This window comes from Hyla sarda, chromosome 2 (assembly GCF_029499605.1).
Source record: "Hyla sarda isolate aHylSar1 chromosome 2, aHylSar1.hap1, whole genome shotgun sequence".
NCBI classification, from domain to species: Eukaryota; Metazoa; Chordata; class Amphibia; order Anura; family Hylidae; genus Hyla; species Hyla sarda.
Genome location: NC_079190.1, coordinates 16,761,898 through 16,788,382, shown reverse-complemented (window position 1 = coordinate 16,788,382; position 26,485 = coordinate 16,761,898). Strand labels below are relative to the sequence as shown.

At 44.9% G+C, this 26,485-nt stretch overlaps 1 protein-coding gene across 1 annotated transcript in view; it reads right to left on the bottom strand.

Moving 5' to 3' along the window:
• RSF1 (remodeling and spacing factor 1) overlaps positions 1-26,485 on the bottom strand; it is a 41,787-nt gene that overhangs the window by 13,843 nt on the left and 1,459 nt on the right. The window contains exons 2-8 of the mRNA XM_056561251.1: positions 14,732-14,823; positions 11,057-11,149; positions 10,615-10,820; positions 9,979-10,121; positions 7,062-8,839; positions 1,499-1,696; positions 1-45 (exon numbers count right to left, since the gene is read on the bottom strand). The exon at positions 1-45 is cut by the window's left edge and continues 60 nt beyond it. Of these exons, the coding sequence (XP_056417226.1) occupies positions 1-45; positions 1,499-1,696; positions 7,062-8,839; positions 9,979-10,121; positions 10,615-10,820; positions 11,057-11,149; positions 14,732-14,823 (2,555 nt within the window). The remainder of the gene's footprint in view (positions 46-1,498; positions 1,697-7,061; positions 8,840-9,978; positions 10,122-10,614; positions 10,821-11,056; positions 11,150-14,731; positions 14,824-26,485) is intronic.

Genomic DNA, 26,485 nt, shown 5'->3' with positions numbered 1-26,485 from the left:
ACAAGCTGTATGGTATCCGCTATCACAGGAGTCACACAGCAGAATCTGGGGAAGGAAAAACAAAAATACATTTAATTTAGTGCAACAAATGAACACGAGAACAGGACACATGTTAAGTCTATAGGAGGAGGCTGAAACCAATAGGAAACTACTTTACTCCTAGAACAGTCCAATGTGTGTGGGGGGGGGGGGGGGGTCTCAGGAATGCACTGCTACTCCCTAATGTAGTGTTACATCTGAGGCTGGCATTCTTGGGGACCTGACTGGGGAACATCTGCTCCCACTGCAAAAAAAAGCTGCATTTTTATATAGACGGCCCCTTGCAAAAATCCGGGTACTCCGGTGGAAAACTTTTTTATTTTTTTTATTTCATCAACTGGTGCCAGAAAGTTAAAAAGATTTGTAAATTACTTCTATTAAAAAAAATCTTAATCCTTCCAGCACTTATTAGCTGCTGAATACTACAGAGGAAATTATTTTCTTTTAGGAACACAGAGCTCTCCGCTGACATCATGAGCACAGTGCTCTCTGCTGACATCTCTGTCCATTTTAAGAACATTCCAGAGTAGGAGAAAATCCCCCATAGCAAACATATGCTGCTCTGGACAGTTCCTAAAATGGACAGAGATGTCAGCAGAGAGCACTGTGCTCGTGATGTCAGCAGAGAGCTCTGTGTTCCAAAAAGAAAATAATTTCCTCTGTAGTATTCAGCAGCAAATAAGTACTGGAAGGATTAAGATTTTTTAATAGAAGTAATTTATAAATCTGTTTAACTTTCTGGCACCAGTTGATATATAGATATATATATATATATATAGGGGAATATGCAAATCAGCTCATTACATCACCTTTTCAGGCGATGTTCCCTGGTACCAGCTTAGCTCCAGTTACGGAATATAAAAAGCTAATCGGGATTAATGCCAAGCCAGAACTCTCTCTCTCTCTCCAGAGAGAGTTGTGGCTTGGTATTAATCCCGATTATCTTTTTATATTCCGTAACTGGAGCTAAGCTGATACCAGGGAACATCGCCTGAAAAGGTGATGTAATGAGCTGATTTGCATATTCCCCTACCCAGAATGCCTGCGGAGTGCTTAGTGGCCCTTGAAAGCTCCGTCACACCAGGAGTGGTGAACCCTCCGAGAGAGAGAGAGAGAAAGAGAAAGAGATATATATATATATATATATATATATATATATATATATATATATATATATATGTTTTCCACCTGAGTACCCCTTTAAAAGAATCATACAATCTTCACAACGGGAGATCTGATTGGTCAATGATATCAGGGGACATCAATCCACACAATAACGTACGCTAAACACTATAGACCAGTGATCTGCAGACCGTAAACCCCCAGCTGTTGCAAAACTACAACTTCCAGCATGCCCGGACAGCCGTTGGCTGTCCGGGCATGCTGGGAGTTGTAGTTTTGCAACAGCTGGAGGCACCCTGGTCTAATGAATGACCAGTGAAAAATCCTTCACACTTACCAACTCGGGGTGGTTGGGAAGGCCACATTTCTTACACGGATCGTCTTCCGCTTGGGCACCTTCCTCCTTCTCCTCTTCTGAACCCTCTTCAGAATCCTCCTCGCTATCGGACTCCTCCGTTTCCTCTTCACTGGAGGATTTACGTTTGCGTCGAGATCGGGTGTTGGTCCAGCGGGCCCTCCTCCTTGGTTTGGACTTCTGTGTAAATTGTATTAAGGTTACCAAGGAGTAATACAAGGATAATGATAAATAAACCCGACCCCCCCCCAGCATCTTGAGTTTACAACCAAAGTGAAAAAGACTTCTATTCCCTGACCGCTGCAGTGAATCTAACATACGCCGCTTTAAAGGGGTACTCCGAACTGGTGCCAGAAAGTTATGCAAATTTGTAAATTACTTCTATATAACAATCTTAAAGCGTACCCGTCAGATTCAACAAAAAAATTTATTATTATTATTTTTTTTTTTAATATATCACTCGGTACCTAATCCTGACTAGAGATGAGCGAACTTACAGTAAATTCGATTAGTCACTAACTTCTCGGCTCGGCAGTTGATGACTTCTCCTGCGTAAATTAGTTCAGCTTTCCGGTGCTCCGGTGGGCTGGAAAAGGTGGCTACAGTCCTAGGAAAGAGTCTCCTAGGACTGTACCTTTTCCAGCCCACGGGAGCACCTGAAAATGGAACTAATTTATGCAGGATAAGTCATCAACTGCTGAGCCGAGAAGTTTGTGACGAATCGAATTTACTGTAAGTTCGCTCATCTCTAATCCTGACCGTGTACATCTAATTTTTGTGTGTCTAGCACCTTTATTAAATTTTTTTATTACACTTTTAATTTAGCTCACTAGTCTGAATTACTTTCAAAGGGAGGGGGCGTGGCCTCACTGGGCAGGTCTCCGCCCCCTCCCTCAGTATGCTGTCTGCTCACATCTCCCCTAGCATTAGCAAAACTACAACTCCCAGCTTGTCCTCACTGACTGTAGCGGGACACAAGCTGACGGTGGGAGGATTTTTCTCTGTGCTCACAGCTGTCAATCAAGGAAGTGTGTCCATGACATAGGTGATGACTCATGGACACAGCAGGACTAGTATGTCTCCAAGCAGGCAGGGGGGGCAGTTGTTTGACTGGCTTTTTCTTTATGAAATACTGAAAATGTTCTAATAAAAGCAATTGCAAAACTTATTGGTTATACATGCTTTACAACATATCAAAAGTTTTTGTATCTGACAGTGCCCATTTAAAGAGTACCTACCATCATCCTAACTCTCCATCTGTTCCTAACTCTAAATCTATCCCTGGCCTTTTTTTTTGTTCAAAACCGCCTAAAAATACCTTTTTATTGATGTCTTCGGTAGCTCAGTAGGCTGTCCTGTGCCAGGGGAGGAAGTGGGCGTGTCCCGGCAGGCACGACTTCATCTGATGCCACCGGGGCTCGCGAGGTAGACCCGATCCTTGAGCAGTGCTCCCCTGACTCTGGGCCAGTGCGCGCAGGCTCTCCTTGTCAGGGGGCAGAACCTGAGGATGTGGCCGGCCGAGTCAGGAGCGCACCCTGCTGATGAACAAGCACAGCACTCGTTCCCGCCTTTCTCATTGACAGGAGAGGAGCTGCGCTGACCTCGCCTGTGTCCTGCCTGCAGTCTGTGATTTTGGTCTCAGTCCGAAATCAGTACATAGGCTTGCTAGTGAGACCCCTAGTGGTCACTTTTTTAATAGTATAAAAAACAAAAAGGATGCAAAATTTTTAATACAAACCAATTCGAAAGATATTCAATAAGGCTTAATCTACACTATATGAAAAGTTTTTTTGATAGGTACCCTTTAATACTTCCTGTACTTAGCTGCTGTATGCTCCAGAGGAAGTAGTGTAGTTCTTTCCAGTCTGACCACAGTGATCTCTGCTGCCACCTCTGTCCATGTCAGGAACGGTTCAGAGCAGGAGCAAATCCCAATAACAAACTACTCTGGAGAGTTCCTGACATGGACAGAGGTGGCAGCAGAGAGCACTGTGGTCAGAATGGAAAGACCTACACAGCTTCCTGTGAAGCATACAGCAGCTGATAAGTACCGGAAGGATTAAGATTTTTATATTGAAGTCATTTACAAATCTGTGAAACTTTCTGGCGCCAGTTAATAAGAAATTTTATTTTCTCCAGAGGACCCCTTAAGGACAAAGCCCATTTTGGCCTTGAACACACAGGAAATTTTAGTATTTGCGTTTTAGTAACTTATTCTTTTATCCACAGACACGAGGCTTGTTTATTGCCCGACCAATTTTACTTTGTATGTTGGTAAAAAGCAAAAAAGGAAACTGCAAATTTGCAACTTTTGGGGGATTTTGTGCCATACTTAACAGTAAAACTGACACGTTCTCTTTATTCTGTGGGTCAATACTAGGGATCGACCGAATATCGGTTTGGCCGATATTACCGGGCGATAATCACGATTTTGGGCATTATCGGTATCCCCCGCCCCCAGCACAAAATCAGCAATTTTGGACTTTGCTATTTGTTAATGTTTACACTTAATAGTACCGGATCATTAACATTATATTTTAGCACTTTGGACATTACCGCATTTGGTATCACCAAATATGTTTGTTTTTTTTTAGTTATATAAGAGAGGGTGATTTAAATTTTTTAGTTATATAAGAGAGGGTGATTTAAATTTTTTATTTTACTTAAATAACTTCTAATTATTGCAATAATTTGATTGCTAATACTGATCATAGCACTGATCAGTGTTATCTACTTCTCTGTTCTGACCAGAGGAGAAGATCGCAGGAGCTGGCAGGAAGATAAGAGGAGCTCCGGCGGCCATCTTTACTTATCGGGTCCCTGAGATGGTCTCTCCGATGAGAGTCCCCCCCTTATACTTCAGATGCCGTGATGAGTATTGATCACGGCATCTAAAGGGTTGACGGTGGGCATCAGTGCGATCATTGATGTCCGCTATTACCGATGGGTCCCTTTATAGCCAGAAAGGGACTCAAAAGGTACATCTACACCAGTGCTTCCCAACCAGGGTGCCTCCAGCTGTTGCAAAACTATAACTCCCTGCGTGCCTGGACAGCCGAAGGCTGTCCAGGCATGCTGGGAGTTGTAGTTTTGCAACAGCTGGAGGTACCCTGGTTTGGAAAACACGGATCTACATACTGGTGTGCCAGGTACAAGGCAGCCAGGGTGTACAAGTATGTCCTGTGTCCTCTTGGGGTTAATAATCAATAAAAATTATGGAGCATCTGGATTTGGCACTTATGCCGGGCATAAGCTCTGAACCATTGACAGATCGGCCTTCGCCAGAATCCATTTTCTCGTCAGAAGTTCCAACACGTGAACTGAGCAGTGGAACATCCATCAAATTAACAGGAGGCTGCTGCAAGCGGATTCCGTGTGGAATCTCAGTAGCGTGAAAAGGACCTTAGGGTATGAAAGTAAGGGTGGGTTCACACCACGATTTTCTATACAGTTTTTGGATACGGTTTAAAAAAAAAAAAAAAAAAAAGTATGCAACCGTACAGAAAACCGTGGCCATAGACTTTCCATTCAAAACCGTATGCACCATATTGCATACGGTTGTCTCCGTTTTTCACACCACACAGTTTTTTACTTTTTTTTCTGGACAGAAAACCATGGTCTACCACAGTTTTTGGTCCAGGTCAAAAACCGTATTGACCCGTATACTTTATTTTTATTTTTTTAACATGGGAGTCAATGGGAACCGTACAGAACTGTATGTGCGTACGGTTCCATCCAGTTTTTACCATACGGTTTTTGACTTTGCACAGTTTTTTTTCTTGGAATGTCAATCAAACTAGTGAAACTTTATTCATAATGGAGTGAAAAGTTCAAAACGTATGCTTTTTTTTCTTAAAAAACAGATGCAACCGGACAGTTTTCAACCGTATACAGATAAAACTTTGTACACACGTTTTGATACAGTTTAGTCAGGTTTTGAGGAATCCTTTTTTTTTTTATCAAAAACCTGAAAAAAAACTGTATTGCAAAAACGTGGTGTGAACCCACCCTAAACTGTACTTTTCCTGGAGCTGATGGCGGTCTGGGCCAGATGGAGAAGAGAAAAAGTAAACGATCATAGAAGACGTCACCTGAGAGTCATTGGATGTAACAGCGCTGTAATCTACATAGATGGGTATTGTGCATTGTTTCTTTTTGGCCATTTTTTGCAGAACACTATTTAGTAGCTTTGCCCCCAAGGTGGAAAAAAAAACTGCACATATTGGCAAATGCAGCTGACAGAGCCTCAAAGATGATAATGTCCATGTCTAATTTAGGACTACATTATGCAAGCATAAATAATTTAAAGGGTGTGTATACTTTAGCAAGCAATATTTTATTGCTCCAGGGTGCCTAAAAATAAATCATTTGAGACAATTATACAAAAATCTTAAAGGGGTACTCCGGCACTAAGACATCTTATCCCCTATCCAAAGGATAGGGGATAAGATGTCAGATCGCCGGGGTCCCGTTGCTGGGGACCCCCGGGATCTACCATGCAGCACCCACCTTTAGCGGCTTCCGGAACAGCTGGAGTTCCTTAGGCTGAGTCCATCTCGACCACGAGAACGGAGCATAGTGACATGACGGCCCCGCCCCCGTGTGACATCACACCCCGCCCCCTCGATGCAAGTCTATTGGAGGGGGCGTGACAGCTGTCACGCCCCCTCCCATAGGCTTGCATTGAGGGGGCGGAGTGACATCACACAGGGGCGGAGCCATAACATCACTATGCTCCGTCCCCGTGATCGCCAGTAATCAGACCCGGAGCGAAAACGCTCCAGGGACTGATTCTAACGGGGTGCGGCATGGAAGATCCCCAGCGGTGGGACCCCTTTCCTTAGGGGATAAGATGCCCTATTGCCGGAGTACCCCTTTAATGAAAAAAACCTCCTACTTTTTTGTGTATACTGCTGCTATGCAAAGCTAGGTCTCCATGGTAACAGACTTCAAACGAACCCTGTGCAGTCTGCGCCTGTTGTCCTGTGTAACTTGCTTCTATATTCTCCCTTATCCTAATGTCTGTTGAACGTCAAGAGGAGGGAGCGACCCATTGGCCCCAATTTAGTATTGTGAACCCAACCTGCTTTTTGTCAGGTTGTGCTCCACAAATTTTGTCTGCGCCAGAATTTGTTTCGCAATGCCCCAAAATAAACCTCCAAACCCAATCAACCCCCCCAAAAAAAAATAAAAAAAAAATAAAAAAGTGCATAGCCAGCCTGGAAAGGGGCGTTTTTTTCACAACAAAACCTAGAAAAAGCTGCTCAGAACTCTCCCAGCATGTGTGTCCACATAGTAAATAGAGTGGAATCGTACAAGTCTGAAACAGTAATAACACCAACACTTTTAGTAAGTCAGGGCCAATAACAGGATCGGCCTACCCAAGGTAGAATAACAAATCCGTCCATATAAGAGCGGTCTATGTAAAATAGCAGAAATCTATTATAATTAAGACTAGTGTCAAATTCCTACTCTCTTTATTTTAGCTTAGAAAATGTTGCAAAAGTGAACATATCCTCGAAGCTTCATCTCCTCGGTCACTTACCTTCTTTGTTTGCTGACTTGGCTCTTTTTCAGATTTCTTCTCCTCCTTTTCCGGTTTGGCAGGAGGCAGCGATTCTTCATCGTCGCTTTCTTTCTTCTCAGGTTTACGGGGTTTAACCTCCACCTCCTTCGCAGACGGTCGGGAGATCCGAGGAGACCTCCGCAGCCTCCTGCCAATGTTCTCCTCCTCCACGTCCTCCACCACCACATTCTCCACAGGCAGCTCCGGCCTCCTCCTCTTGTTGGAGATCCGGATGGTGAGTTTTATGCCATCCTTCTGCCGTTCTGAAGTCATCTCCTTACCCTCGGAGCCACTGTTCTCCTCTTCTGTAATGGCCTTTAGCTTATTCTTACTTCTGGAGACGGACGATGGTTTTACTGAAGTCTTCTCCTGATCGCCTTCCGCGGCCTCCGCTTTCTGATCATCACGTTCATCCTTCGTCTCAGAAGACTCGCTCTCCTTCACAGCAGTCTTACGCTTGCTTCTTAAAGGAAATGTTTTCTTCTCCTTTATGACCGGCGTGTGCTTTCCCTCGGTCTCCTCTTTCTCAGCCGGCTCTGGCTCCTCTTTTACGCCATTGTCTGGTTCCTCTGGATCTACATCAGATTTCTCCTTCTTGGCTGCAGAATTCCTGGTGACAGATTTTTTTGATGCTGGTAATTTTGCTCTCGTTGCTTTATTTTTTCCATCTTTCTCCTTGGATTCCGACTCCGTTTTGGCGCCTTCATCTCTGAGCTCTTCCGCTTTCTCATTGGAAACACTTTGCTCTGTGGTCTGCGACACTTCCTTGCTCTCAGCCGATACGATCTCCGCCACGGCCTCAGGCTCCTTGGTGGTCTCTGAATGACTTGCGTCTTTCTCTGCCTCGTCTTGAGGTGGCTTTTCTTTCATGGTCTTCTCCGCTTTCTTATCAGCCTTTGTTACTGCATCGCTTTTGCTTGAGTCGACTTCCGACTTCTTTACGGCGGCGGATGTTTTCTGGGAGGATTCTTGCACTGGTGGTGAACTACGGTCATTGCTGAGGTCAGTCGCACTTTTCTCCAATGCATCTATAACCTTAGTTTCTCCTTTCTCCTTAACTTCTTGTAAACTTTTAATAACACTTGAGTTTCTCTTCTCATTTGTAATACCATTTTCGTCCTTCGTGCACTCAATAACGGACTCTCTTGGAGCAGTGGCAGTGTCCTCCGCGTGGTCTACCTTTGCTTTGTGTACTTTATCACTGTTCAATTCCCCGTTGACCAGTTGTTTCCCATCAGCAGCTTTTGTACCGTCGTCTTCTATCTTCCCCTCCTCCTTCTGAAGCAGCTCTTTCGTTGGCGTTTTTGACTTGCAGATCGCCGATTTCACTGGACCGTCAAAGTCGTCCGTTAGTTTGAGTTCCCGTTTCTTCAATGGGATCTTAGCCTGGTGGTCATTCTTCATTTTCCCCGTGTCCTCCACAGGTTTTTCTACATGTTCTTCTGTTCGCTTCACGATGACAGAAACCTCCGCACGCTCTGGGTCTTGGGGTGAAGGGGTTTTCTCTGAGCTCCCTTTGGGTTCCTTTAAGTCTTTTAGCTCAGTTTTCTCAGGCTTTATGTTCTCCTTGAAGGAGTCTTTATCCTTGGAAGATTGTTTCTCATCTTCTGTGCCTGAGGGAGGCTCGACTTTTATTTCACAGGGTCGCTCGCCATCGCTTTTGCAATTACTGCCGTTCTCAGTTGGGCAGTCACTCTCTTGCTTATTGACCACATCCAGCTTCTCCTCTTTCATTTCAACATCCTCGGTAGTTTTCTCTGTAATAAATAAAATAAAATGGAATTTAGGGGCTTGTCCGGTAAGAAAACTAATTTTCCAGATCCTGTATTACAACACCCTCTATAACAGTGGTCTCCAACCTGCGGACCTCCAGATGTTGCAAAACTACAACTCCCAGCATGCCCGGACAGCCTTTGGCTGTCCGGGTATGCTGGGAGTTGTAGTTTTGCAACATCTGGAGGTCCGCAGGTTGGAGACCACTGCTCTATAAGAACGAAGGCTACAAGGAGTCTCATTTTGGAGGACATGGCATTTTCGATGAATAGCAAGGACAGGAAATTAACCACCAGCACATAGTAGTTTCAATAAATACTCCTGTGATGGCGCTGCAGGAAAACTGAGCTTAAATCTCAACACCTCAACAAGCTGAACAGGCAAAAGAAGTCCCTGATCTGCCAAAAATAGCTTTAAAGGGGTACTCCGCCCCTAGACATCTTAGCCCCTTATCCAAAGGATAGGGGATAAGATGTCAGATTGCCGGGGTCCCGCTGCTGGGGACCCCGGGGATCGCTGCTGCAGCACCCCGCTATCATTACTGCGCAGAGAGAGATCACTCTGCACGTAATGAAGGGCAATGCAAGGGCCAGAGCATCGTTACGTCATGGCTCCGCCCCTCGTGACGTCACGGCCCGCCCCCGTCAATACAAGTCTATGGGAAGGGGGCGTGGCGGTTGTCACGCCCCCTGCCATAGACTTGCATTAAGGGGACGGGCCGTGATGTCATGAGGGGCGGAGCCGTGACGTTACGATGCTCCGGCCCCTGTAATGCCCGTCATTACGCACAGAGCGAACTCGCTCTGTGCAGTAATGATAGCGGGATGCCGCAGCGGCGATCCCTGGGGTCCCCAGTAGCGGGACCACGGCGATCTAACATCTTGTCCCCTATCCTTTGGATAGGTGATAAGATGCCAGGGGCGGAGTACCCCTTTAAAGATGGGCTATACAGCAGGGAGAGCAAACGCTACAATACAGACAGGAAGTGTTGTCATGAGGACACTGGAGCGGAGGTGCATGCAGCTTGTAAGGGTCTTTCATATATTACTAGTGGCAGGTGTCCTGGGTAGTGCAGTCTTAGTATTGTGGGGTATACAAAGACCACAATGACAATGTTGCGTACCCCCATTCTCTTCCTTCTTAATATCATCGCCATCTGGATTGGGATTTTGAGATGAATCTTCTTCTGGCTCAGATTTCTTCAGTAATGCAGGGTCTATTTGTGCTTTCAGAAGTTCCAGGATCTCAGCCAACTCATTTCTAGTCCTATAGGATGAAAATAACAGATTAACACCGGAAGCATCAGCCGAATCTACAGAATCAGAGTTGGGTCTTTCAATGGGTAACAGATGAGAAGACAATCTCTGTACACAAAACTAATATAAAAGATGCAGGATTACATTTTGTATTATACTATAGAGCACTCACTATTCTGCTGGTGAGGTCACTGTGCACACACATTACTTATCCTGTACTGATCCTGAGTTATATCCTGTGTTATACTCCAGAGCTGTACTCACTATTCTGCTGGTGAGGTCACTGTGTACATACATTACATTACTTATCCTGTACTGATCCTGAGTTATATCCTGTATTATACTCCAGCGCTGTACTCACTATTCTGCTGGTGGGGGTCACTGTGTACATACATTACATTACTTATCCTGTACTGATCCTGACCTATTATACTTTAATGCATTAAGGCACTTCTTACCCAAACAGGTTACAGGTTTGCCCCAATAATGCCCAGTGCACTCACCTGACTATGCACTTCCATGAGGATCCATCCTGGTCATCCTGCTCCTCGATGTACACTCGGATGTTATGGTCCTGATCCAGTTGATACCAGTACATTAAGCCATCTTTATCTCGCCCTATGGGCTGGACCCGCATGGCGTCTGCGTCCTCTTCATTGATTGCGTTTTTAAACTTCAGATTGTCATCAAACTGACACTCACATAGGTGCTAGAAGAAGAGAACAAGTAAGTAGAGCGCCACCCACTGTCCCCAACATGCTACAGCAGATGATTATCATTACGAGGATATGGACAGAGCTAAGTACTGAGCATCCAAGCTGTTACTGATCGGGACTGTAGCATCGGGACTGAAGAATGCCCAGTACTACAGCTCAGCCATTCTAGAGAGCACCAACTGTGTCACATCACTGAACAAACCCAAAAATCAGGCCCCAGTATAGTTACCTTCAGTATGCCCACTTTACACTCCACGCCCATCTCCAGGTAGCCCTTCTTCTCCATCTCCCAGGCCCATGTGCTGTTGTAGTCCTGACAGATCTGGAAATTACAGAAAGTAAATGTTATATTTCTGAGACACATCTTTAAAGAGTCATAAAATCTGCACCACACATCTCCATAGGTCAAGTATGGTATCGCAGCTATATCTCTTTAAATCAGTGGAGCCCATAAGCTGCAATACCAGACACAACCTGGGGACAGAAATGGCGCTGTTCAACCTATACACACCCCATGTAAAAGGCCCTTAACCCCTTAAGGACCAAGGACGTACCGGTACGTCATTGGTCCTGCTCTTCTGATATAACGCGGGGTTACACAGTAACCCCGGGTCATATCATGGCGGGCCCGGCGTCATAGTGAAGCCGGGACCCGCCTCTAATAGCGCGCAGCGCCGATCGCGGCGCCGCGCGCTATTAACCCTTTAGCCGCGCGGCTAAAAGTGAAAGTGAAAGTTCCCGGCTAGCTCAGTCGGGCTGTTCGGGATAGCCGCGGCTAATCGCGGCATCCCGAACAGCTGACAGGACAGCGGGAGGGCCCCTTCCTGCCTCCTCGCTGTCTGATCGCCGAATGACTGCTCAGTGCCTGAGATCCAGGCATGAGCAGTCATGCGGCAGAATCGTTGATCACTGGTTTCTTATGAGAAACCAGTGATCAACATAGAAGATCAGTGTGTGCAGTGTTATAGGTCCCTATGGGATAACAATGATCAGTATAAGAGATCAGTGTGTGCAGTGTTATAGATCCCTATGGGACCTATAACACTGCAAAAAAAAAGTGAAAAAAAAAAGTGAATAAAGATCATTTAACTCCTCCCCTATTAAAAGTTTGAATCACCCCCCTTTTCCAATAAAAAAAAAAACACAGTGTAAATAAAAATAAAAATAAACATATGTGGTATCACCGCGTGCGGAAATGTCCGAATTATAAAAATATATCATTAATTAAACCGCTCGGTCAATGGCGTGCGCGCAAAAAAATTCCAAAGTCCAAAATAGTGCATTTTTGGTCACTTTTTATATCATTTAAAAATGAATAAAAAGTGATCAATAAGTCCTATCAATGCAAAAATGGTACCGTTAAAAACTTCAAATCACGGCGCAAAAAATGAGCCCTCATACCGCCCCATACACGGAAAAATAAAAAAGTTATAGGGGTCAGAAGATGACAATTTTAAACGTATTAATTTTCCTGCATGTAGTTATGATTTTTTCCAAAAGTCCGACAAAATCAAACCTATATAAGTAGGGTATCATTTTAATCGTATGGACCTACAGAATACATATCAGGTGTCATTTTTACCGAAAAATGTACTACGTAGAAACGGAAGCCCCCAAAAGTTACAAAACAGCGTTTTTTTTTCAATTTTGTCGCACAATGATTTTTTTTCCAGCTTTACCATAGATTTTTGGGCAAAATGACTGACGTCATTACAAAGTAGAATTGGTGGCGCAAAAAATAAGCCATCATATGGATTTTTAGGTGTAAATTTGAAAGAGTTATGATTTTTTTAAAGGCAAGGAGCAAAAAACGAAAATGCAAAAACGGAAAAACCTCCGGTCCTTAAGGGGTTAAAGAAGCATCACCGAAAAAAACTTATCCCCTTTCCAAAGCTCTCCATCACAGTGGTGCTTCACACCCCGCCCGAAACGGGGGCCGCAACACCCCCTCTGTATAGCTCTGTGCTGAATGGCTCTCCTATAGAGCTATATGGAGGGGGCGCAGCGGCCCCCGCTTCAGACAATGGTCGTAACGAGTCGCTGCGAACGAGAGCCAGGGCTCCAAACAGGAGATTGCAGGGGGCCCCAGTGCTCAGACCCCCTATTTCTTCCATGATACTTTAACCTCTTAAGGACGCAGGGCGTACCTGTACACCCGGTCCTGGTATTTAAAACTGGGTCACGCCGTGACCCCGCATCATACCGGGTCAGTCCCGGCGGCTTATGATAGCCGGGACCCTGGGCTAATATAGTGCGGTACAGATGGTTGTGCCGTGCGCTATTAACCCTTCAGTCTAAAACTAAAGTAAAAGCTTCCCGGCAGCTCAGTAGGGCTGATCGGGACTATCGCAATAAAATCACGATGTCCCGATCAGCTAGGACGCGAGTAGGTCCCCTTACCTTGCTCCGTCGTGTCCGATCTACGTTTGATTGCTCCAAGCCTGAGCTACAGGCTTGAGCAATTGAGCCCCTATAACGCTGATCCATGCAAAGCTATGGCTTTGCAGGGATCAGTGTAAAAGATCAGTGTGTGCAGTGTTATAGGTCCCTATGGGATAACAATGATCAGTATAAGAGATCAGTGTGTGCAGTGTTATAGGTCCCTATGGGAGCTATAACACTGCAAAAAAAGTGAAAAAAAAATAAATAAGTTAAAGATCATTTAACCCCTTCCCTAATAAAAGTTTGAATCACCCCCCTTCTCCCATGTGGTATCGCCGCGTGCAGAAATGTCCGAACTATAAAAATATATCGTTAATTAAACCGCACCGTCAATGGCGTACGCGCAAAAACATTCCAAAGTCCAAAATAGTGCATTTTTGGTCACTTTTTTATATCATGAAAAAAATTAATAAAAAGCGATCAATAAGTCCGATCAATACAACTTCAGAACATGGTGCAAAAAATGAGCCCTCATACCGCCCCATAAACGGAAAAGTTATAGGGGTCAGAAGATGAGAATTTTTAACGTATACATTTTCCTGCATGTAGTTATGATTTTTTCCAGAAGTGCGACAATATCCAACCTATATAAGTAGGGGATCATTTTAACCGTATGGACCTACAGAATAAAGAGAAGGTGTCATTTTTACCGAAAATTGCACTGCGTAGAAACGGAAGCCCCCAAAAGTTACAAAATTAAATTTTTTCTTCAATTTGGTCACAATTTTTTTTCCGTTTCGCCGTGGATTTTTTGGTAAAATGACTAATGTCATTACAAAGTAGAATTGGTGGCGCAAAAAATAAGCCAGAATATGGAATTTTATGTGCAAAATTGAAAGGGTTATGATTTTTAGAAGGTGATGAGGAAAAAATGAAAATGCAAAAACGGAAAAACGGTGAGTCCTTAAGGCCTTTTGTCTACAGCAGAGAAGATGGAGTGATGTCTTTCTGATCATGAGATGTCAGTGTTATCCTCTCTTATGAATGTGACATATCAGGGAACTACTGTCGCTGTACAGCCCCTTTATCCCCTAGAGCAGTATTTCTCAACCAGGGTGCCTCTGGATGTTACAAAACTACAACTCCCAGCATGCCTACAGTTGTGCAGTTCTTTCCTGTCTGACCACAGTGCTCTCTGCTGACACCTCTGTCCGTGTCAGGAACTGTCCAGAGTAGCATAGGTTTGCTATGGGGATTTGCTTGTACTATGGACAGTTCCTGACATGGACACAGGTGTCAGCAGAGAGCACTGTGGTCAGACCGGAAAGAACTACACAACTTCCTTGGAGCATACAGCAGCTGATAAGTACTGGAAGGATTAAGATTTTTCTATAGAATTAGTTTACAAATCTGTTTAAATTTCTGGCACCAGTTGATTAGTGAGTTTGTATTTTCTTCCGGAGTACCCCGAAGAATTAGAGGCTTTGTAGTACAGGGGAGAACATTATGAAGGCCTCCTTACCCTGACCAGGTATTTCTCCCATCTGTCGAATGTGACCGACTTTCCAATTTTTCTCATGAGCTTTAAGTGGAGCTCTACCAGCGCCCGGGACACTGCGGGGAAAAGAGAAGAAGAGTCAGGTGACAAAAAGTTCAGGGGCAGATATTTAAAGTGTGTGTGATATATATATATTATATATATATATATATATATATATATATATATATATATATATATATATATATATATATATATATATATATATATACACACACACACACACAGTATATAGATGAGCTAGAGATGAGCGAACTTACAGTAAATTTGATTCGTCACGAACTTCTCGGCTCGGCAGTTGATGACTTATCCTGCATAAATTAGTTTTCCGGTGGGCTGGAAAAGGTGGATACAGTCCTAGGAAAGAGTCTACTAGGACTGTATCCACCTTTTCCAGCCCACGTGAGCACCTGAAGGCTGAACTAATTTATGCAGGATAAGTCATCAACTGCTGAGCCGAGAAGTTCGTGACGAATCAAATTTACTGTAAGTTCGCTCATCTCTACTTATGACACGCAGCGTCTATATGCAGCAGTCACCACTGACCATGGAAATGGCGTGTCTGATGCAAATCCGTGACCACCTCTATAAATTGCACTGCGTAGAAACGGAAACCCCCAAAAGTTACAAAATTAAATTTTTTCTTCAATTTGGTCACAATTTTTTTTCCGTTTCCCCTGTGCACATAGGAAGTACACCCAAAGGGGTTAAAGGGGTATTCCGGTCAAACACACTTTATCCCCTGTCCAAAGGATGGGGGATAAGATGTGTGATCGCGGGGGGCGCTGCTGAAACCCCCCGCGATCTCCCTGCAGTACCCACATTGTATGCGGGTGCTGAATCTCCAGTTTCGGAAACCTTCTGGGACTGGGAACATGACGCCACGCCCCCTCCATTCATGTCTATGGGAGGGGGCGTGACTGCGTCACGCCCCCTCCCATAGACATGAATGGAGGGGGCGTGGCGTGGCGTCACGTCCCCAGTCCCGGAGGTTTCCGAAACTGGAGATTCAGCACCCGCATACAATGCGGGTACTGCAGGGAGATCGCGGGGGGTTTCAGCAGCGCCCCCCGCGATCACACATCTTATCCCCCATCCTTTGGACAGGGGATAAAGTGTTTTTGCCCGGAATACCCCATTAAAAAAAAAAGAATGGTTTATATCAATTTATGAAAGGTAAACATTGATTTTTCAAAGAGAGGTTCCGCAGCAGCTGGTCCATCCTTGTACTGCATGGGAATAAGTGCCATCGTTCACAGTGTATTGTAATAAAGTCATTTATAATTATTATTACTATTATTTATATTCATATTATGTATATCATCATCATCCTTATTTTTATCATCATTATTATTATTCTTTCTGCAGATATTTCAAATAGGAAAGAATATTCTGCATGGAATACCCAGGACGCAACAACATAATAGATGATAAGTTACTTTGTGCACCAACCAAGACAGATATAATAAATAATAATAATAATAATAATAATAAAAATATATAAATAAAAATATATATATATATTTTTTTTTTTTTTTTTTTTTATTGTAAATTTTACTATGAAAACTTTTGCTTGCAAGTTTAAATGGCTCATGTTGGGTTGCAATTGTACATATATCATATTAGATTCAGAAATTCTTTTTTGTTATTTTTTTTTTTTTTACACCCATTTGATGTCTTATATGCACATTGTTTTATATCACTAGGTGCTCTATTTGTTTACAATGATATAGTTTTCCTACTAGAGATGAGCGAACTTACAGTAAATTCGATTCGTCACGAACTTCTCGGCTCGGCAGTTGATGACTTTTCCTGTATAAATTAGTTCAGCTTTCCGGTGCTCCGCAGGGCTGGAAAAGGTGGATACAGTCCTAGGAGACTCTTTCTTAGGACTGTATCCACCTTTTCCAGCCCACAGGTGCACATCTGAACTAATTTATGCAGGAAAATATATCAACTGCCGAGCCGAGAAGTTTGTGACGAATCGAATTGACTAAGTTCGCTCATCTCTAATTCCTACCTTATGGAACAGTTTCTCCAGGAAATATTTAACACTAAAAAATACTACTTTAGTGTTTCCCTGGTTGGTGTTCTGCACCCTAACAGTTCTTGTTAAATGGTTGTTCATTATTTTTATTATAATTTTTTTTAATAATTTAATAATTTTTTAAATTATTTTTATTATAATTTTTCTTATTTTATTATCATTATCATCATCAATAATATAGCATAATGCTAGTGACTAATAATGATTTATCATCATTTTTATTCTCTTTATATTAATAAATATGAAAAATGAGAAATAGTAATAAATTATTAATTAATAAATAATTATTGATGAAAATATAAAATAATAATATAATAATGACTCTTAATATAATACAAAAATGAGAAATAGTAATAAATCATTTTTTTATATTTTTATTTATTATTGATAAAAATGTATAATGATTTATTGCTATTTCTGATTTTTGTATTATATTATCTATTATATTAATATAGAGAAAAAAATGATATCAATCATTATTAGTCACTATCATTATAATTATTATTGACATTATTACTATTTTGTTATATATATATTATTGTTTATTATTCATAACAAATCAAAGCAACAATAAACCATTATTATAATAATCATTATTATTTTGATTAATTATTTTTGAATATTATAATATGTTTATAAAAACTAGTCCCGTGTTGGCAGTTTTTACTTAAAACAATCAAAAACTTTTAATAATAAAAAAATAAAAATAAATAGCCCCTTCTGAATCATTGTCAAGAACCCTCAACAAAACACATGGTAAAAAGTGAAATATACGCGACTACTCTTCGCATTTCTGCCATGAACTTCAATGAGTGTTATTTTCCACAATTGCAGACAACACTCTCGTGTAGCAAAACCATCACAATGTTTAATCACCGAGGACGTTCTGGACTAGATATAGTTGTACCAAACCCTCAGCTGTCAACAGTATTAGTTCTGTATGCATTTTCAGCTTCTGTCCTCTTTCACTGACAGCAAGCAGAGCTCTTAGGTATGTTAGGAATTAGGCACCACTTAGCCTAGAAGGAAGAAAAACCTTAAAGTGGTACTCCGGTGGAAAACTCTTTTTTTTTTTTTTTTTAAATCAACTGGTGCCAGAAAGTTAAAAAGATTTGTAAATTACTTCTATAAAAAAAAAAAAAAATCTTAATCCTTCCAGTACTTATTAGCTGCTGAATACTACAGAGGAAATTCTTTTCTTTTTGGAACACAGAGCTCTCTACTGACATCACGAGCACAGTGCTCTCTGCTGACACCTCTGTCCATTTTAGTAACTGTCCAGAGCAGCATAGGTTTGCTATGGGGATTTTCTCCTCCTCCTACTCTGGACAGTTCTTAAAATGAACAGAGATGTCAGCAGAGAGCACTGTGGTCATGATGTATGCAGAGAGCTCTGTGTTCCAGAAAGAAAATAATTTCCTCTGTAGTACTCAGCAGCTAATAATTACTGGAAGGATTAAGATTTTTTTTATATAAGAAATTTACAAATCTATTTTAACTTTCTGCCACCAGTTGATTTAAAAAAAAATAATAAATAAATAAAAAAAAAAGTTTCCCCCGGAGTACCCCTTTAAGGTTCTGTTAATATTTGTGGACATATCGGTGAGTAAACCTGTGGATATAATAGAAGGGATTGGGCGGCAGCGCTCAGTAGCTCCATATAGTATTCAGAATCACATGTATACATTGTACCCAAAAGACATAATAAACAGCAAACATGTAACTATGAGCTGTCACTCCAGCAGTCACACAATACCCCGAACATACAGAGAGACCCCGAACATCCAGAGAGAGACCCCGAACATCCAGAGAGAGACCCCGAACATACAGAGAGAGACCCCGAACATACAGAGAGACCCCGATCATACAGAGAGACCCCGAACATACAGAGAGACCCCGAACATACAGAGAGACCCCGAACATCCAGAGAGACCCCCCGAACATCCAGAGAGACCCCCCGAACATCCAGAGAGACCCCCCGAACATCCAGAGAGACCCCCCGAACATCCAGAGAGACCCCCCGAACATCCAGAGAGACCCCCCGAACATCCAGAGAGACCCCCCGAACATCCAGAGAGACCCCCCGAACATCCAGAGAGACCCCCCGAACATCCAGAGAGACCCCCCGAACATCCAGAGAGACCCCCCCGAACATCCAGAGAGACCCCCCGAACATCCAGAGAGACCCCCCGAACATCCAGAGAGACCCCGAACATCCAGAGAGACCCCGAACATCCAGAGACCCCGAACATCCAGAGAGACCCCGAACATCCAGAGAGACCCCGAACATCCAGAGAGACCCCGAACATCCAGAGAGACCCCGAACATCCAGAGAGACCCCGAACATCCAGAGAGACCCCGAACATCCAGAGAGACCCCGAACATCCAGAGAGACCCCGAACATCCAGAGAGACCCCGATCATACAGAGAGACCCAGATCATACAGAGAGACCCCGAACATACAGAGAGACCCCGAACATACAGAGAGACCCCCCCGAACATACAGAGAGACCCCCCGAACATACAGAGAGAGACCCAGAACATACAGAGAGAGACCCCGAACATACAGAGACCCAGATCCCCAACAATGACTAAATCTGATATATACAGCTGCAATAAGTACAGATGACACTAATATACTGTATACAGGGCTGGAACTATCAATCCAAAATGTTATAGATGGTGAATATCACAACGTGCCGTCATATGGTCATTACTGTCCCCCCATCTCTCCCCCGCGTCACAGTCATTACTGTCCCCTCATCTCTCCCCCGTGTCACAGTCATTAGTGTCCCCCCCATCTCTCCCCCGTGTGTCACAGTCATTAGTGTCCCCCTCATCTCTCCCCGTGTGTCACAGTCATTAGTGTCCCCCTCATCTCTCCCCGTGTGTCACAGTCATTAGTGTCCCCTCATCTCTCCCCCGTGTGTCACAGTCATTAGTGTCCCCCTCATCTCTCCCCGTGTGTCACAGTCATTAGTGTCCCCCTCATCTCTCCCCGTGTGTCACAGTCATTAGTGTCCCCCCCATCTCTCCCCGTGTCTCATTCATTAGTGTCCCCTCCATCTCTCCCCCGTGTGTCACAGTCATTAGTGTCCCCCTCATCTCTCCCCGTGTGTCACAGTCATTAGTGTCCCCTCATCTCTCCCCCCGTGTGTCACAGTCATTAGTGTCCCCTCATCTCTCCCCCCCGTGTGTCACAGTCATTAGTGTCCCCTCATCTCTCCCCCGTGTGTCACAGTCATTAGTGTCCCCTCATCTCTCCCCCCGTGTGTCACAGTCATTAGTGTCCCCTCATCTCTCCCCCCCGTGTGTCACAGTCATTAGTGTCCCCTCATCTCTCCCCCCCGTGTGTCACAGTCATTAGTGTCCCCTCATCTCTCCCCCCGTGTGTCACAGTCATTAGTGTCCCCTCATCTCTCCCCCCGTGTGTCACAGTCATTAGTGTCCCCTCATCTCTCCCCCCCGTGTGTCACAGTCATTAGTGTCCCCTCATCTCTCCCCCGTGTGTCACAGTCATTAGTGTCCCCTCATCTCTCCCCGTGTCACAGTTATTAGTGTCCCCTCATCTCTCCCCCCGTGTGTCACAGTCATTAGTGTCCCCTCATCTCTCCCCCCCGTGTGTCACAGTCATTAGTGTCCCCTCATCTCTCCCCCCCGTGTGTCACAGTCATTAGTGTCCCCTCATCTCTCCCCGTGTGTCACAGTCATTAGTGTCCCCTCCTCTCCCCCGTGTCAGAGTCATTAGTGTCCCCTCATCTCTCCCCCGTCTCAGAGTCATTAGTGTCCCCTCATCTCTCCCGTGTCACAGTCATTAGTGTCCCCTCATCTCTCCCCGTGTGTCACAGTCATTAGTGTCCCCTCATCTCTCCCCCCGTGTGTCACAGTCATTAGTGTCCCCTCATCTCTCCCCCCCGTGTGTCACAGTCATTAGTGTCCCCTCATCTCTCCCCCGTGTGTCACAGTCATTAGTGTCCCCTCATCTCTCCCCGTGTCACAGTTATTAGTGTCCCCTCATCTCTCCCCCCGTGTGTCACAGTCATTAGTGTCCCCTCATCTCTCCCCCCCGTGTGTCACAGTCATTAGTGTCCCCTCATCTCTCCCCCCCGTGTGTCACAGTCATTAGTGTCCCCTCATCTCTCCCCCCGTGTGTCACAGTCATTAGTGTCCCCTCATCTCTCCCCGTGTGTCACAGTCATTAGTGTCCCCTCATCTCTCCCCCCCGTGTGTCACAGTCATTAGTGTCCCCTCATCTCTCCCCCCGTGTGTCACAGTCATTAGTGCCCCCTCCTCTCCCTGTGTCACAGTCATTAGTGTCCCCTCATCTCTCCCCCCGTGTGTCACAGTCATTAGTGTCCCCTCATCTCTCCCCCCCGTGTGTCACAGTCATTAGTGTCCCCTCATCTCTCCCCGTGTGTCACAGTCATTAGTGTCCCCTCCTCTCCCTGTGTCACAGTCATTAGTGTCCCCTCATCTCTCCCCCCGTGTGTCACAGTCATTAGTGTCCCCTCATCTCTCCCCCCGTGTGTCACAGTCATTAGTGTCCCCTCATCTCTCCCCCCCGTGTGTCACAGTCATTAGTGTCCCCTCATCTCTCCCCCCCGTGTGTCACAGTCATTAGTGTCCCCTCATCTCTCCCCGTGTCACAGTTATTAGTGTCCCCTCATCTCTCCCCCCGTGTGTCACAGTCATTAGTGTCCCCTCATCTCTCCCCCCGTGTGTCACAGTCATTAGTGTCCCCTCATCTCTCCCCCCCGTGTGTCACAGTCATTAGTGTCCCCTCATCTCTCCCCCCGTGTGTCACAGTCATTAGTGTCCCCTCATCTCTCCCCCCGTGTGTCAGTCATTAGTGTCCCCTCATCTCTCCCCCGTGTGTCACAGTCATTAGTGTCCCCTCATCTCTCCCCCCGTGTGTCACAGTCATTAGTGTCCCCTCATCTCTCCCCCCCCGTGTGTCACAGTCATTAGTGTCCCCTCATCTCTCCCCCCGTGTGTCACAGTCATTAGTGCCCCCTCATCTCTCCCCCCGTGTGTCACAGTCATTAGTGTCCCCTCATCTCTCCCCCCCGTGTGTCACAGTCATTAGTGTCCCCTCATCTCTCCCCCCGTGTGTCACAGTCATTAGTGTCCCCTCATCTCTCCCCCCGTGTGTCACAGTCATTAGTGCCCCCTCATCTCTCCCCCCCGTGTGTCACAGTCATTAGTGTCCCCTCATCTCTCCCCCCCGTGTGTCACAGTCATTAGTGTCCCCTCATCTCTCCCCCCGTGTGTCACAGTCATTAGTGTCCCCTCATCTCTCCCCCCCGTGTGTCACAGTCATTAGTGTCCCCTCATCTCTCCCCCCGTGTGTCACAGTCATTAGTGTCCCCTCATCTCTCCCCCGTGTGTCACAGTCATTAGTGTCCCCTCATCTCTCCCCATGTCACAGTTATTAGTGTCCCCTCATCTCTCCCCCGTGTGTCACAGTCATTAGTGTCCCCTCATCTCTCCCCCCCGTGTGTCACAGTCATTAGTGTCCCCTCATCTCTCCCCCCCGTGTCACAGTCATTAGTGTCCCCTCATCTCTCCCCCCGTGTGTCACAGTCATTAGTGTCCCCTCATCTCTCCCCCGTGTGTCACAGTCATTAGTGTCCCCTCATCTCTCCCCGTGTCACAGTCATTAGTGTCCCCTCATCTCTCCCCGTGTCACAGTTATTAGTGTCCCCTCATCTCTCCCCCCGTGTGTCACAGTTATTAGTGTCCCCTCATCTCTCCCCCCGTGTGTCACAGTCATTAGTGTCCCCTCATCTCTCCCCGTGTCACAGTCATTAGTGTCCCCTCATCTCTCCCCCCGTGTGTCACAGTCATTAGTGTCCCCTCATCTCTCCCCCCATGTGTCACAGTCATTAGTGTCCCCTCATCTCTCCCCCCCATGTGTCACAGTCATTAGTGTCCCCTCATCTCTCCCCCGTGTGTCACAGTCATTAGTGTCCCCTCATCTCTCCCCCCCGTGTGTCACAGTCATTAGTGTCCCCTCATCTCTCCCCCGTGTGTCACAGTCATTAGTGTCCCCTCATCTCTCCCCGTGTCACAGTTATTAGTGTCCCCTCATCTCTCCCCCCGTGTGTCACAGTCATTAGTGTCCCCTCATCTCTCCCCCCCGTGTGTCACAGTCATTAGTGTCCCCTCATCTCTCCCCCCCGTGTGTCACAGTCATTAGTGTCCCCTCATCTCTCCCCCCGTGTGTCACAGTCATTAGTGTCCCCTCATCTCTCCCCCGTGTGTCACAGTCATTAGTGTCCCCTCATCTCTCCCCCCGTGTGTCACAGTCATTAGTGCCCCCTCATCTCTCCCTGTGTCACAGTCATTAGTGTCCCCTCATCTCTCCCCCCGTGTGTCACAGTCATTAGTGTCCCCTCATCTCTCCCCCCGTGTGTCACAGTCATTAGTGTCCCCTCATCTCTCCCCCCGTGTGTCACAGTCATTAGTGTCCCCTCATCTCTCCCCGTGTGTCACAGTCATTAGTGTCCCCTCCTCTCCCGTGTGTCACAGTCATTAGTGTCCCCTCCTCTCCCTGTGTCATTAGAGAAGCAGTGTGGGGGGCTTAAGGGCGCTATTACATAGTATAATTACAATGCATAATAAGAGTCGCAAACTCCCAAGAAACATTCTATGGGCCAAACTAGGTGATAACACCGACTCCTCCGGAACATGTGGAGGGTCCAGAAGACAAGGAATATACAGAGGAACATATAGATATGGAACAGAACCACAGAAGAACCATCAGGATGGAATAGGTTTAGCCTAGGGGAGTCTTAAAGGGGTATTCCAGGGGAAAAAAAAACTTTTTTTTATATCAACTGGCTCCAGAAAGTTAAACAGATTTGTAAATTACTTCTATTTAAAAAAAAAAAAAAATCTTAACTTCAGCAGCTGATAACTACTGAAAGGGTTAAGTTGTTCTTTTCTGCCTGACCACAGTGCTCTCTGCTGACACCTGTCTCAGGAACTGTCCAGAGTAGGAGCAAATCCCCATAGCAAATCTCTAATGTTTCGGACAGTTCCTGAGACAGAGGTGTCAACAGAGAGCACTGTGGTCAGACAGAAAAGAACAACTCAATTTCAGCAGCTGTTAAGTACTGGAAGGATTAAGATTTTTTAATAGAAGTAATTTACAAATCTTTTTAACTTTCTGGAGCCAGTTGATTGAAAAAAAATTGATTGATGGAGATGGGTTCTAGGTTCACAGAAAAAGTAATGATGAAGATGAGATCTAGGTATCTGGCTTAATGATTAAGACAAAAGACGTGTTCTATATATCAGAGAATTAGTAATGGAGGCAAATGAGTTCTAGATATCAGACTTGGTTGGTGAAGGAGGCAGAAGATGAGATCTAGGTTTCGTGGTGAAAGGTTCTAGGTATCATACACAGCAATCAGTCAGGCATTAGATAAGTAGCTACTTTCAGGCAGACATGAGACAGCAAACAAGACCCAGCACTGTTGGCAGGAGACAGTATTAGGTTCTAGACAGGCTCAGTGACAGAGACATAACCTTTAGACATGAGCAAATGTGAAGTAGGTTCTAGGTATCTAACACTGGTCGTAGCAGCTGCTGCACACAAGAGATTAGAGCAGCAGATAAGACAAGGAGGGTTCTAGGAAGCAGACATGGATACTGATCTTACCATCACTGGTAAAAGCACAAGATGGGATCTAGATATCACATTCAGTGATGGTTAGCTGTGTTCTAGGTATTAGTAATTTGCAGTTATGTGTTCTAGGTACCACAGTGTCAGTAATGGGTTCTAGGTACCACTTAATTATTTCACGGTGTTCTAGGTATATCACAGTAGCATGTTTGGTTCTAGGTGTCACAGTTGCAGTGAAGGGTTAGATGGGTTCTAGGTATTACACTGTAGCATGTTTGGGTTCTAGTCTCAAACTGTAGCTGTGATGAGTTCTAGGTATCACACTATCATAATGAAGGGTTAGCTGGGTTTTAGGTATGACACTGTAGCATGTCTAGGTCTCAAACTGTAGCAGTGATGAGTTAACTGTGTTCTAGGTATAACTCTTGTAGTGGTGGGTTCTAGGTATCACACTCCTGCAGTGATGTGTTCTAGGTATCAGTCTGGTGTAGTAGGGATGACACTCCTGCAGTGGTTTTCTAGATATCGCACTCCTGTTCTAGATATCAGTCTGGTGTAGTAGGGATCACACTAGCAGTAATGGGTTAACTGTATTGTTCTAGGTATAACTCATGCAGTGTTGGACTTGCTGGGTTCTAGGTATCACACTCCTGTTCTAGGTATCAGTCTGTAGTAGGCATCACACTGTAGCTGTTATATGTTCTAGGAATCAGTCTGGTGTAGTAGTGATCACACTCCTGTTCTAGGTATCAGTCTGGTGTAGTAGGGATCACACTCCTGTTCTAGGTATCAGTATGGTGTAGTAGGGATCACACTAGCAGTGACAGGTTAACTGTGTTGTTCTAAGTATAACTTATGTAGTGTTGGGTTTGCTGGGCTCTAGGTATCACACTCATGTTCTAGGTATCAAGTCTGTAGTAGGGATCACACTCCTGTTCTAGATATCAGTCTGTAGTAGGGATCACACTCCTGTAGTGATGTGTTCTAGGTATCACACTCCTGTTCTAGGTATCAGTCTGGTGTAGTAGGGATCACACTCTTGTAGCGATGTGCTCTAGGTATCAGTCTATGTAGTAGGTATCACACACCTGTAGTGAGGTGTTCTAGGTATCACACCTGTTCTAGGTATCAGTCTGGTTTAGTAGGGATCACACTCCTGTTCTAGGTATCAGTTTGGTGTAGTAGTGATGTGTTCTGGGTATCACACTCCTGTTCTAGGTATCAGTTTGCCGTAGTAGGGATCACACTCCTGTAGTGATGTGTTCTAGGTATCAGTTTGGTGTAGTAGGGATCACAGTAATGTTCTAGTTATCAGTTTGGTGTAGTAGGGATCACACTCCTGTTCTAGGTATCAGTTTGGTGTAGTAGGGATCACACTCCTGTTCTAGGTATCAGTTTGGTGTAGTAGGGATCACACTCCTGTAGTGATGTGTTCTAGGTATCAGTTTGGCATAGTAGGGGGGTCACACTTGTTCTAGGCATCAGTTTGGTGTAGTAGGGGGTCACACTCCTGTTCTAGGTATCAGTTTGGTTTAGTAGGGGGGTCACACTCCTGTTCTAGGTATCAGTTTGGTTTAGTAGGGATCACACTCCTGTTCTAGGTATCAGTTTGGCGTAGTAGGGATCACACTCCTGTTCTAGGTATCAGTTTGGTGTAGTAGTGATCACACTCCTGTTCTAGGTATCAGTTTGGCGTAGTAGGGATCACACTCCTGTTCTAGGTATCAGTTTGGTGTAGTAGGGATCGCATTCCTGTTCTAGGTATCAGTTTGGCGTAGTAGGGATCACACTCCTGTTCTAGGTATCAGTTTGGTGTAGTAGTGATCACACTCCTGTTCTAGGTATCAGTTTGGCGTAGTAGGGATCATACTCCTGTTCTAGGTATCAGTTTGGTGTAGTAGGGATCGCATTCCTGTTCTAGGTATCAGTTTGGTGTAGTAGGGATCACACTCCTGTTCTAGGTATCAGTTTGGTGTAGTAGGATCACACTCCTTTTCTAGATATCAGTTTGGTGTAGTAGGGATCACACTCCTGTTCTAGG